This window comes from Pongo pygmaeus, chromosome 4, assembly GCF_028885625.2.
Source record: "Pongo pygmaeus isolate AG05252 chromosome 4, NHGRI_mPonPyg2-v2.0_pri, whole genome shotgun sequence".
NCBI classification, from domain to species: domain Eukaryota; kingdom Metazoa; phylum Chordata; class Mammalia; order Primates; family Hominidae; genus Pongo; species Pongo pygmaeus.
The window spans coordinates 70,533,927-70,548,586 of NC_072377.2; the positions used below are offsets into that span (position 1 = coordinate 70,533,927).

Genomic DNA, 14,660 nt, shown 5'->3' on the forward strand with positions numbered 1-14,660 from the left:
ATCAATGTTTACACTAAAAATAAAAAAAGAAACTTTGAAAGTATAAGAGTGGGGAAGACCTTTCTAAACAGTATACCAATGAAGAAATAAAAGTTTGACAGCTTTCTTAAATAAGATTTTCTAAATTTTATAAGTAAAAATAGATCAAAACACCATAAATAACATGGAAAATAGATGACAAACTAGGAAAAAATATTCAGAACACAGACAAAAGAGTTCATAGCCTTAATACATTAAGAGTTCATGCAAATCAATAACAAAATAATAAATACTTCAATAGAAGTATTGATAAGTAGTTCAATAGGACAGGCCATGATGATAAAAGGCAAAAGAGAAGTAGTACAAACAGCCACTAAACATAATTTTTAAATGTTCAGTCCCATCATCAGTCCTATATATGCAAAATAAAACAGCAATTAGATATCAGGGCTTTTCCCCTATAAAATAATGAAAGATTATTTTTAAAATAATAATACCCACTGTTGTTCACTTTCAGGAAAAGGCATTCTCATAGACTGTTAATAGGAATATTGATTCACACAATCTTTCTGGAAAGTAATTGGACAATGTGATCTCAAAGACTAACATGTGCTTCCATTTGAACTATAAATTATTTTCTTCTTTATTTAGCATATATAATTATAAAGAACAGTTTCAGAAGCAAAAGTGGTTAATGCTGCATTATTGCAGGGGATCAAAATAAAAAATACAGCCAAAATTATTCAAAAGTGGAATACCCATTTAAATAAACAATCACATATCTACTAAACGTTGTCAAAGAGTTCAAATGTTCAAAATGTTGAGAACTGACTATAAAGTGTCATAAGTAGTATAATACAATTTTTTTATATACACATGCCTCTGTATACATAGAAAAAATACTGGAAATATATACATCAAAGTATTAACAGTGGTTTATAGGTTTTTTTGTTTTCTTCTTTTTGCTTATCTGCCTATCACATGATCATCTAAAAAAAGCCTATCTGCTTTCTTCACACTCGTAAAGTTTTACTGAATTCAGTAGCCTTTCTATGATTTCTATCTCTATAATACCAATGTCAACTGGGAATCTCAGATGGTCCCTGATGTTTGATGGTTTGATCTAATGATTTTTCAACTTTACAATGATATGAAAGCAATACACATTTAGTAGAAACTACTTGAATTTTTGAATTTTAACCTTTTCCTACCCTAGCTATATGAGGTACAATAGTCTCTCTAGATGTTGGGCAGCAGCAGCAATCTGCAGCTCCCAGTCAGCTACGCTATCACGAGTGTAAATGACCAATACTCTACAGTGTACTGTGTTGCCAGATGATTTTGCCCAATAGTAGTGTTCTGAGAAGATTTACGGTGCACTGGGCTATGCTATGATGTTCAGTAGGTTAGGTGAAGTAAATGCATTTCAATTTACAATGTTTTCAACTTTGTATAGGTTTATCAGGATGTAATCCCACCGCAAGTCAAGCATATATGATAACCATTTTGAAGAATTAAAATTTCCTTTTCCATAGTCTGAATTCAAAAGACTAAAGAAGAAATTAAAAAGCAACTAAGAGAAGTATGCTAATAATGAGTAATATTTTAAATATCTACATTTAGGTCTTTAAAAAAAACCCATCAGACTAAACTTTCTATTTTTCCCATATTCGCTGTATCTTTTCAATTCCATTCCCCATCTCCAAACTTAAATAAGTAACTTCACTTCAGAACTACATAAGGAGACAGAAAGCTTAATTTTAATAATGTACATCAATATGTCGATTATCCTTAAACTGTTAAAAAACAAAAACAAACCTCCAATGTAATACTCAAACACACAACTTATGGGATGAAATGACCAACAACTGAAATCTCTAAGGACAATGGACATTTAAGTTTTTAAGCTTAAACAAATGAAAAAGCTTAGGCCAAAATGGAATAGGGTGTGACCAGGCTCACTCAGATGCCTTCAAAGGCTGATCAAATTCCAAATATACTACTTAAGATCCTGAAGGTCAGAGAATTAACATAATAGACTGAGACTCACAATGACATGAAAATATGCTGAAGTTACTCGAAACATAGAAAGGGACAAAATTGGCCCATGGATTTTGAGCATCCCATTGCTTTACGGTTTCTCAGTTTTAAAATGAGAAAATGTACCAAGACCTAAAGACTTTTAAAATGGTTTAGAAATACTCTGGAATAGAATATCAGGGCTTTAATTTGCTGACCTAGTTTAAAGTTCTGTTGTTGTAAGGCATCCTATCTTCTGAGTGTTGGGTACAGGCATAGAGGTATACTTCAGTCTCTTTCTGTTGATTAATGCAGCAATACAACTCACTGTAAAGGGATTAACAAGAAGAGAACCCATTCATTTTAATGATGGTTTTAAATGAGACCTGCTCTCGATGAGCCACACATTATACTCTGGTACAGTTTCTCATTTTAAAAGTCTTTAGGTACAGGCTCATGCCTGTAATCCCAGCACTTTGGGAGGCTGAGGCAGGCGGATCACCAAGTGATCCTGGCTGACGCGGTGAAACCCCGTCTCTACTAAAAATATAAAAAATTTAGCCGGGTGTGGTGGCAGGCGCCTGTAGTCCCAGGTACTTGGGAGGCTGAGGCAGGAGAATGGCGTGAACCCTGGAGGCAGAGCTTGCAGTGAGCCAAGGTCGCTCCACTGCACTCCAGCCTGGGCGACAGAGTGAGACTCCTGTCTCAAAAAAAAAAAAAAAAAAAAAAGGTCTTTAGGTCTTTAGGACAAATATGTAGAAAAGACAGGAATGTAAATAAATCACTATATTTTATTACATCTAAGGCTTTTTTTTTATTTGCCATTAAGAGAGGGGAAAAATGTCAGTTATTATGGTAGGACACCATTAGCTGCAAGTTGAATCCTAATTTCAGAGATGTTAAAATATGAAAAGATGTGTGCTTTAGAATTGATGAAATATGATCATTTCCAGCATTGTGTCAGAACAAAATTCATTGAAGTTCCTGCTTTAAAGGAGTTAATGACTGAAATCTATGGACAAATAGGAATCTTTGCTCAGTAAAAGAGACATCAAAATTCCTCCCTCTCAGGATGTTTTCTACCTTTTTTCAGCCTAATTTATTCTCATCATATAAATATATTTCCAAACATGAATACATAAGGTTTTTCTCTTTGCACCTGAAGAAAATAATTCTCATTTCTTTCCCTTACTTACTCAGGTGGGCAGGGCTCAGTGTTGCAGGCTCTTTGATTTTCAGGTGGCTTACTGTCAGGGTCACAGTAATTGTTCTGGACAATGGAGTTGTCATCCAACCTTTTACAGACCACCTCCTGTCTTTGGACACCTTGAGAAAAGGAGGACATCATTAATTGAAGAGAAGTTTACCTTCCATTAAGTTAGGTATGCATAGCTTTCCTCTGTGGGGAATTGGCCTCACTGGATCGCTGCCGTCTTATCTGTTCCACATTGGACTGCTTCTCTAAAATGGAGAGAAGACCTGGTCATTATACCGAAATTTTAGGCAAAGTTATTTTTCTCATATTTAGAAATATAACTATTTCAAGTCCAGAAAAGAAACTATTGGTAATCTTAAACAATTTTATTCACATTTGTAAATTCTTCTTCGTGCTTCCCTTAACAAACAAACAAAACAACAGATTACAATTTCCCAAAATAATATTATCAAATAAAATGTACAAATATGCATTTCAATGCAAAACAATGATTGTATATTTATTTAAAAATAGAACAATAGGGACAAATTTACTTTTTGATATTTTGTAGAACAAATCCCATCTATTTAGTTTTTGTTAGGAATACATCACATCCACACATTTCATTTTTTCTTCCATTTATATATTTATCTCTCTAAAAGCCCATTCATTTTTTAGAAATTAGAGACTGCAGTGGGCCTCTTTTGGACTGTAACCAACTAGTCTGTTTATTCCAACAGAGTTGACCCCTGTTGATTATACCACTGTCAAATACATACATACATAGTTCATTCAAATATTAACTTATCTCATTTTAAAAAATTAGTCTATGTGATCTGTTTACCACAGCTAAAAATATTCCCATACAGTTTATAAAATATTAAATATATGTCAATTAATTATTGGCAAAGATATTCACCATAACTTGCTCACATTTCACAAAATATAAAGACACACACAAACACACACTCGTATTTGTAAATGTTCCTGGTGAACAGATTTTATGCATACTCATTTTCTCTTTAGTGTCAAGTAATCAAAAGCAGCAGATAGGTATATCAAGATATCAAAGAGAAACAAGTCAAACTGCAAGACAATGCTAAATGTTTCAGATCATATAGCAGTAACAGGTTACTCCTGGCAATAGAAATAAAAGCACACACTAAGCTATTCCCCTACTCACCCACCCCATCTCTATAAACAGGTAGGCTAAATTACCCAGAAAGAGTTGTAAAAGCAGCATTAGCAGTATCCAGGAAACCACAGCTTCACACCTAGCTAATCCCACACAATCCTTCAGTTGTTTTTCTTTTTTTTTTTTCCCCAGTTGTTTTAAGTAATAATGCCCTAAAAAAACAGTGTGATCACAAATTAGGGAAATATATGTGAAACAGGATCATTCAGTGAAAGAAACTGTCACCTAAAGAGCTAGACACCAAATGCTTCCCCCAAGTTCCCCTAAATCATAGAAATTCTGCAGGTGGGAGTGCCTCCATTATCATGTTATGCACACCTTTAACTAAGCCCTTTAAATTTAAAGACTGACAGGGCAAACTATTAAATCCACCAAGCTCATGACACTTAAATCCTGTAGCCTCCATGACAGTGGTGAGCAGTTAAAGAAAGTCTTTTTTATTGCTTGCACTGACCCAGGGCTCTTGCTGATCACCTTCTGCAACCATTTTTTATGTTTTCCTAAACTTAGGGGTCTTAAACATAGTCAAATAACTTACTGGCAAAATGTCCCAGAGTATGTTTTGTATTCCTTCCCTCCCAACCCCTAAAATAAGCCAAATGACGAAGTTTATGTGACGACAACAGTTTGGAATTTTTTAACTATTAAACTTTAGAATTTTTGAGGGAAGAATGATTCACATCAGGCATAGTTGTGATCCATTCACAGATGTTCCATGATATTCATCTGATATCTCCCCATTGTGTCATTCCAGTGGGCAGATAACTAGGTCCATGTGGTCCACCTAGACAGATACCTCTACCATTAGTCATAGGAGTCAACTACCAACTGCAACAGTGGCTCAGATTATCCATCCACCCTGGTTCAATATTTTGCCTCTATCAGGGAGAGCAGGGCATTTTTTTTTTTATCGGTTAGTGTGATTATTTTTTTTTTAAGTCATTCAAACATGACTATACTTGAAACAAGAACATTGGCATTCAATAACATATCTTGGTTATTTCTCAGGAAAGAATAAACATTCTCAACACTACAAAATACAACTGATCTGGTTTTGTTTCAGTGGCAGAAACATTAATTCAGTTTCCTAGGGTTAAGTTAAAGAAAGGAGAATTTTATCTTGACTTGTAGAAACTGAATTAAGTCAAGATAAAATTCTTCTTCCTCTAAATTAACCCTAGAAATGTTGTTTGGCTATAATTACATTTGTTTTCAAAAGCAGCCTTTATTGCAAAAGCAGGGCCTCTGCAATTTGAATCATAGATGAGATATGAGTTAGTAGAGTTGCGATTTGTATTTCATTTTAAGATAAATTCTAACAATGTATGTATCTTGAAAAAAATTTGGTACATAATACTTGTTATCAAAAATTTGGAAAATTACACAAAACCACAAGGAAGAAATAAAACTGACCCATAGTCCAATATTTTGTTTCAGACCCCTTTACTTTCAGGGCTATTTTGCTCTTTAGTGGGATCCAGTAATTAGTTTAAAAATTACATATATACCCAAACTAAAACTGTCAGCTAAATGCAGTTGGCAGGTCATTCATTCATTTACTCATTCATTCATTCAACAGAGATAGTTACTAAACCAAAGCATTGTGTTTATGAGATATAAACACAGTATCTCTTAGGAGATATTGGGCCAAGTGCTAAGAATTATGAATTGACTTAATTTTGATCATGCCTTCCTTCCATACTTCTTAAAAACTGGGAATCAAGAGTACTTAGGGGTTCATTTTAGCTTCATGATTTCAGAATGCTATTTTTTTATGAAGTAAAAATTAAAGTCCTTGAATAGACAGCTGAAATTGCTTATATTTTATGAAGATGCATTTTTTCCTTACATGTCTTTTATTAATTTTCTTCTAGAATGTTATATTAGACAGTGTGGTATTTCACACTCAAGAGTTGACTATATCAGTAATCTATTCCAAATCTTCCTACAACACTGTACTATCTTCCTCCAACAGCATACAAAGCTCCTTCCAACTATTACTCCCACACTTGGCAGGTTTACAGATTTTTTTTTCTTTTTAAGTCAGTAGCAACAGGATAACTCTATAATGCATCTAAATGAATGGATTTTTAAACACATACTTCTGAATTAAGGAAAATGAAGCTTTTAACTTTAGAAAGTAGAAAATACAGATCAACTGGAAATAATCTAAACTAAGTCCACAAGAGAAATGATTGAGTTTAGATTCTTTTTATATGATCAAGCCTCTTGTACATAACTTCTTTTAAAGTAGTCTGTAAAACATTGCTAAGATGTTGATTTTAAACCCGGTTGGGAATAATTACATCCAGTTACACGAAACCACGATGCTTTCAAATCTAAAGACTTATAGTTTATAACCAAAACATAAAATGTCCACACGACCAGTCAGTGTGTACCTAATCAAAAGCAAAATTCTAGTGGCTTAGTGTCCAGATCCCCTGGAGATAAGCAGATGTTCTGCAGAATTTAATAAAAATGCACTAATTATATTTTATTCTTAAACACCTAAAGTTACTGGCATGCAAACTGTATGTATATTTTTTTTTAATGCAATCCTTCCTCCATGCTTAAAAAAAGTAATGGCTTCATATTATGAAAATTAATTATAAAAGATGATATTGCCAATATATATTTACTTTAAACCCTCTACAAAAGGTATATTCTGTTTAGAGACTTTTAATTTGCTTAGCTTTTTATTCTTTGATACTAAAGATTCAAATATGATGGTCCTTACCATGGAAATGTAACCCTCACTTTTTGTCCGTAAGTTTAAATGTCAGATCCTATATTTAATTTTCTCCCAATAGTTAAAAGTTAAAGATCTATTTTCCCATCAAAGGTTCTTTTATACAATGGGAAGAAGGCATATTCCACTTGAATCACTGCTCTAGCTACATATCAAGAAATGGCTTTAATGGCATTTTTATACAGTATATACCAAAGGAAAAGGTGCAAGAAGCCCATCAAATGGCAAATGAGTCCTGGATGGAAACCATCTGCTGTTCTTACTCTAGGGGGTGGTGATGGTTCAAGTGAGTCCCAGTCTGGGCAAAGAGTTCAGAGACCATCACTCCTCTTCATTTCTTCCCTCCATTCCAGTCCCTCTATTCCTCTTATCAGCTGCCCAGTGTTCTCATGTGTTCCTATCTTTCTCTTCTTTCAGAGAATTAAATAATTTTGTAAACTCATTTGTAACGTAGTATTTGGCAATATATTGCTTTTCTCAGGGCAATTTACCATCTTAAAAGTAGAAAGAAGGCACTCAAGGTACAGAAATTACAACTTGAATTTAACTTGAAAGGGTGATATGTGTTAAACCAAGAAGGATGGGTCGGGGGTGGTTAAGGGCAGGAGAAAGACCTTCTAAGTCTTCTCAACTCTACTCGTCAGTCCCATCATTTCAGTGATAGACCATGAAATGGATAAATGGGCATTCTATAACCACCTGTGGATGAGTCAATAATAAAAAGAAATAACTATAAATGTATTCTTGGAATTGATGGGCTAACCATCATCTAAATAATTTAACCTAGTGACACAGCACATCATATCTACCCAAGAAACAGTTTTCTGAAGAGAAGGGGGGAACATTAAAAAGTCAGAGCTTGTACTAAAAATGTGTCTGGTGGCTAAGGCAACAATTTGCTTAACCACAGCATCCATAGTAGCTAGCAACCAAGACAACATTATATAACTACAGTATACAGAGCATATGGCCAGCGATATTAATTTAATTTAAATCTTTAATGCAGATAGCAACCAAAGAGTGACAAGTGCCAGGAAAAAAAAATGTCTCTCCGCTCTGCCTTTTACTGCTGGAATCTGGCTGTTGTGCCGTGTGATTGTTGGCCAGACACAAGCATTTGCAGGGCAGAGCAAAGCCCATCTGCCTTGGATCTAACAGCTGGAACCCAGGGTACCAATCAACTCCACTCATATGGTTCCTTCTTCTGATGAGCCTCCTGCTAGTTTTTATTTTTCAAAGGCTTCCCTTCTCTTTTCAGTGTCTTTCCTTCTGTCCTTTTCAGTGTATTTCCTTCTGTCCTAAGCAAAACTGGATGTCCCAAGTAAACATAGGATGATCAAAAGCAAAATGTAGCTCTAAAAATATTGTATTTTTCTAGAACAACTGTGTTTAGTAATGGTAAGGTAGGGTGGAACATACATATACTGAGTTTATCCCTGGAGAGAATTCCTATTACTCCTTAGCTATTAAGAGTAATCTTTTCCATATAAAGTATCTAACTTTTTAACTAATTTAGTTCCTACTATGTCTAATGTATACTTTTTTAGTACTATAAGGGAGAAAGTTACTGAGTAAGACAGTCTTGACCTCAATGAGATTACATTAAAATGGGGGTGGGGTGGAATAGGGCAAGTACCATTATAATTATATTACATGATGGAAGATATCTAATAAAATAGTGCATTTTCAGGTCTAATATTTTTAGTTTATAGTTTCCCCATTTTATCTTATTACTGTCTGATTTCTCTTTTCCTGATCCTCACTGATCTGAAGAACTCTTTTCATAGCCAAATTTCATAGCCAAACTCTTTTCATAGCCAAATGATATCATTACCTTTCACTTTATCTTGTTCCTTTGTTTTTTCTCATCCCAAATTCGGCCATGTTTAGTTACCTCTTTTTGACTTCTTAGTGGTTTTGGTAAATGACCTAAGGCAAGTTTTCATTCTTCTTTGTAAAATGAGGTAATCAAATACATAGAGATAATTTAGAATGCTTCTTCCAGATCCAGAATTCTATAAAAGTTGCCTTCTCTTCTCTTCCTCCACATTTCAATTGTTCAACATTTTTTTCCACCAATTCTCTCTCCCTTATGTGTCTGCTTTTCCTCTGTATTCTACAGAGTAAGTCTAGAAAACAGGCATGTTTCTTTTCATTTGGTTTTGCAGTCTTGTTTCAGTGCCTAAGTTTGTACCAGTGTGAGGTACATGTCAAAGGGGTTACACATGTCAAGAGGCAGAATACTAACTAGAAATAGGAAATTGTGAAAGGCAAGTTTCCTAATATAAAGAATGAAATCATGCTGGTACACCCAGCATGGGTGTACATGCTCACGCCTGTAATCCTAGCAACTCGGGAGGCTGAGGCAGGAGGATCACTTGAGGCCAGGAGTTCTAGGCTGCAGTGAGCTATTACTGTGCAACTGCACTACAGCCGGGGCAACATAGCAAGACCTGTCTCTAGAAAAAAGAAAGGATTAGTTATATTATACTAGAAAGTAATCTCCATGACCTTAATTAAGAGCTTGTTTTTGGTATTTTATTTAAATTTTAGAGGAATATTGTTGAGAGTACAAAGGCCTTGAGCTTCTTCCACACAGTGTGATGTATTTATCATCAATAGACAAGCTTTTCTTTAATCATACACAAACTGTATAGCTTTTAAACTAAAAATCTTCATTTTCTTCAATTAAAGATGGAAATAGTAATAAGTTCCCACAAAATCAGGATGATCATGTTTACCATAATAAAAGGGTTTATTTTTAAAAGGCTTTATTTTTTCCAAAAGTATTTTATGCATTCAAACATGTAAAGATGAATAATGTTATGACTGTTAAAAATACTATTTTGGAAAGAATTTTTGTGAAGTGAAACATGACCTGTGATATATAGATCATTAATACAATAGGAATGCACTCAAACTGTGGTTTCAGATTCACCTAAGTTTTTCAACGACTGAATATGTATCCAAACCCTGCTCGTGTTAGGGAAGAATATAATCACTAAAGCAATAGAAATGATGAAAGAGGACTGATGAAATGATGAAACTAGGAGTACTAGTTTCATGATAGATTTGTTAAAAGTAATCTGAAAACTGTGTTATTAATAAATGCAATAGTATAGGTTATCACATAAACTTGTTAGCTGTCAGGAAAGAAGTTGCTAGCAATTTCTCCTTTAAACTAATGATGAGTACTCGGAGAATATTTTGGCTTAGCAGAGATTTCTTGCCTTCAGTTATAAATCTTCACATTAGAGAAAATGCAACCCACAACATGCAGAGGTAAACAGCAAAACATGTCAAGAGTATCAAAATAACCCTTCATATGTAAGACTTTAAGCTTAAGTTATATTGAAAATACACAGGATAATTCAAATAATTTTTGTAAAAGTAGTTATATAGGAGAAGCCATATGCTTAAGGGAAAAAGATAAATGAAAATTATTATAGATAAATAAATGAACACACATATTAGCTTCCAGAAGTGTGAACCAACCACGAACATGAGTTGGTATAGAAGAGTTACTCTGCAATCTCAAGAGTCAAGTTATATAAGAGCTAACCCAGTAAGGTTAATGATTACAGAGCCTAGGATCTTGGGGGCTGTGATGTTCACAGGTGCCCTGTTATGATGCTGGGTACAGCTAATCCCAGGTTAAAGGACACTCTTCCTTCACAACACTGAAAGTGACCTGAGAGGAGGGAATTGTGGGAGAGAGTGAATAGGGGAATGTTATGGTTAATGCAGTGACAGACCATTGTCTAGTCTGATAAATATATTATTTTTCAAAGACCAAAGTGAAAACTAGGGAATAATGATGAACAAAGCTGAATGCAAACCTTTGTTCTTTCTAAACTCAAGTCATTTTTTATAGGGGATTTGTATTATTTTAAAAATCTCAGTGATGGGTTTTATATCTAAGTTTGATATATACAGGACTCAAATGTAAAAGGACCTTCATGATTTCAAAAAATAATAGTATATTGTACAACCCCACCAGAAACTATCTTTCACAGGGAATTTTTCTTTAAAACCAACTATATAACTATGTTTCTTCAGAGGGAAATGAATGGCATTGAATAAAGTGCTTTTAACTATTCAAACTAAAGTTTCCCTCTGTAATCTTTTATTTAACTCTGAAAATAACTTCTGGATTGGTAACTCCTAAGTGAAAGATAAGCACATTTAGTTGTAAGATTCAACCTTTTTTATGTCTTTCGCACTTAATTTTAATCAAGTCTGTTTTGAATCTTGAAAAAAAAACAACAACTGGACTTTGTTTTCCTATGCTCCATTTGGGGCTCCTCTGCTTTGAGTTTCTGTGAAAGTTACAGTGAATGTGTCCTTTATAAGCTGCAATACAAGTGTTAGTCATTATTTTTGTTATTATGTCCGTAAAATGTAAGTCTCAGAACCCTTGTTTGTTTGAAGCACATTCTGTTAGTTCACTAATAATGTGAATTAACCTCTTAGTGATATTAAATATGTTAGACATCTTAGAATTGACAAAAAATTAAAAGGACATCTGTGAAAATGTTAAGCATTTATCTCTGTTTTATCTGGTACTTTGAGAACTGTTCTCTTTTAGTCAGCTATTAGTACTGGCCTAAAGACTGTACTGCATATTTTCTAATAATTACTTTTTAAAATAATTTAAAAACTGTCATTTTAGAATGGACTTACTATACTTTTAAGTCAACATTATGCTTTGTTGTATCATTCCTGAAATATATAACATGAACAAACAACATTTCCATAGAAACAATGTAGAAATACCCAACTTTTTAAAGGGGCCAAGGCATGATAGATTTGTTAAAAGTAATCTGAAAACTGTGTTATTAATAAATGCAATAGTATAGGTTATCACATAAACTTGTTAGCTGTCAGGAAAGAAGTTGCTAGCAATTTCTCCTTTAAATATATAGTTCCTTCTTTCCTTCATTTCTTTTTTTCCTTTGCTTTAATCACCCACCATTCTTACCCCAAACTAACAGAGACGGAGGAAGGAAACATATTCAGGAGGACGCATCAGAAGGAATATATATATGAGAGAGAAATTTACATATTATTCAAAACCTCCAGTCTCTTAGCTAGAAGTACAGAAGAGTCTCCAGTTTTAAATTCTGAACATCACCAGCACCCCGAATAATGAGCAGCTTATATGCATTTATTTTCTCTTCTGAAATGAAATTCAACATCTAGTGAAAGCAAGTTAGGTGACATTTTTAATCCAACTTTAATGATACTCATTTTACCCTAAATCAGGGGTTCTCAAACTTTTTCAGTTCACAGTATCCTTAGTATCTCTAATTTTAAAAATAACATCCCCAAGACAGAAAAAAAAGACTAAGAGTTTTACTTGTAGTTAGTTCCAAATAACTTATTTGTAATGATTTGTATGCTGTAAGATCAATATCGCTATGTTTCCCCTGAAAATGTACAATGTTCTGCAGTGCCCTTGGGCACCTTCGTACAGTTTGAAAAACATGGTCCCACATCAGGAGAATTCAAAATAGTAGTTGGAAATCATATAAATCATCTTAAAAATCTCAAAGAGTAGAAACCAGCCACAACATGTATAAGAATCCAGATGATTTTGGGAGGCTGAGGCGGGTGGATTGCCTAGGTCAGGAGTTCCAGACCAGTCTGGCTAACATGTGAAACCCCGTCTCTACTAAAAATACAAAAAAATCAGCTGGGCATGGTGGCATGCGCCTGTAATTCCAGCTACTTGGCAGTCTGAGGCAGGGGAATTGCTTGAACCAGGAAGGTGGAGTTTGCAGTGAGCCATGATCGTGCCACTGCACTCCAGCCTGGGCAACAGAGCCAGACTCCATCTCAAAAAAAAAAAGAATGAGGTAAAGACTCAAAAAGTAAAATAAAAAGAATTTGTCCTAGCTCAAAAAAAAGAAAGACATAAATATCTTCTATGTTTATATGCTGTTTTCTCTCTCTCTCTCACACACACACACACACACACACACACACAAATACACACACACACAGACTCATAAATTAGGCTTAAAATGACATTCTGGGAAGAAAAAGTATAATAAAAGAAGCATCAAACATACAAATAAATTAGACTATGTAAATGTAAATGTAAAAGTAATAATAGCATTTTAAATAGTCAATGATGATTGATCAGAAACATTCCTGTATAACCATATAGTATATGTAAAATAAAATCTGTGCTCTTTGATCTTCAAACAAAATAAAAAATATCTCTAACAGTAAATCTGTCTCCTTTCTAACTCCTCAGTAATCTAAGCATAGCTTTATCTCTTCCCCCAAAGACCTGCAAAGCAATGTTTGGCAGAGAGAAGCTTTTGTGTATTAGCAGAAACTTTGGCAAAGCAATGTTTGGCAAAGAGAAGCTTTTGCGTATTAGCAGAAACTTTGGTACACAATTTTGCACTTCTATTCAAAGAGGAAGAAAGAAAAATCTAGGAAAAAAAAATTGGAGAAAGTTATCAGGAGTGTCAATAGAGCCAATGGCAGGACAGACTGTATATTTAGAGCATAAATATAAAATTGTAATAAATACAAAATATCATATGTATTTCTGATATTTCTTTGTACTGCAAATAAACTATTCTTAAGGTTTATTTTCTAACAGAACAGGTACAAAGTTAAATATAACACTATAGCATCAATTATCAGTTAATGGGCTTTGGAAGGTTTCACTTTAAAGCCTAAGCATTGTATAATATTAAATAAGAGGAGGGGATGGGAGTGAAATGAGAATGGTATGAACAGAGGGAAATGAGAACACACCCAGAAAAGTAGGGTAGAAAATTATCATGAATATTGCTGCATTCTGCAAAGATTCATTCTCTTAAAGAAAGTAATTTCCTAAAAAATAGAAAGCCTTCTCTGATTAGAACTGTAATTTAAAATAAAACAAATTGTATCAGTGTTCATAATAACTGAGTTCAAACAGGGGCCATATATGCCTCTTCTGTTCTGACTTGTGCATCTAAATTAAAGTTGGTTGATCCATCAAGTGAAGGAAGACTGTAAATATATAGGCATGCCCAAGGCCAATGGCCATATTAAACAAAATTATGAAATTAAGTGGCATGCTATCCCTTCTTTCATTCCCTTCTCTGATGCTCCTCTCTACTTTCACATCCCAGATACTCATTCCTAAGCCTCATAACCTTAGAATTCAACTAGTAGCCACTTAAAAACAGAGATATGTGTTAGTAACGCTCCCAGAGGTATTTGCATCTGAACGTTAATTTTTTGAAGACTAAAACTTTTAATCAGTTTCAAAAGCAGTACTTCTCAACTATGGCTGTACATTAGAATTATCTATGGAACTTTTCAAAGCCTGATGCCCAGGCCACACCCCCAGCCAATTAAAGAAGACTCTCTGGGGGTGGGGACAAAGTATCATCATTGTTTAAAGTTCTCCTTGGGTATTCCATTGTGCAGCCAAAGTTAAGAACCATTGCTCTAAGGAAGGCATTTGAAAAAATGAAATTTCAGGCCAGTGAAGGAGATCTTTATGGGTGGGG

The 14,660-nt window shown here is 34.2% G+C and overlaps 1 protein-coding gene across 6 annotated transcripts in view; it reads right to left on the minus strand.

Annotated features, from left to right (window-relative positions):
* ADAMTS6 (ADAM metallopeptidase with thrombospondin type 1 motif 6) overlaps positions 1 to 14,660 on the minus strand; it is a 331,625-nt gene that overhangs the window by 39,971 nt on the left and 276,994 nt on the right. For 5 of the 6 annotated variants that reach the window (XR_010126390.1, XM_054487509.2, XM_063664848.1 and 2 more), the window contains one exon: positions 3,195 to 3,324. Coding sequence is in view for 4 of the 6 variants with exons in the window: in XM_054487509.2 (XP_054343484.1) it covers positions 3,195 to 3,324 (130 nt within the window). In the remaining 2 variants the exon portion in view is untranslated. Of the gene's footprint in view, positions 1 to 3,194; positions 3,325 to 3,365; positions 3,460 to 14,660 lie in introns of all 6 variants that reach the window. The other variant, XR_010126391.1, reaches the window with a different exon arrangement.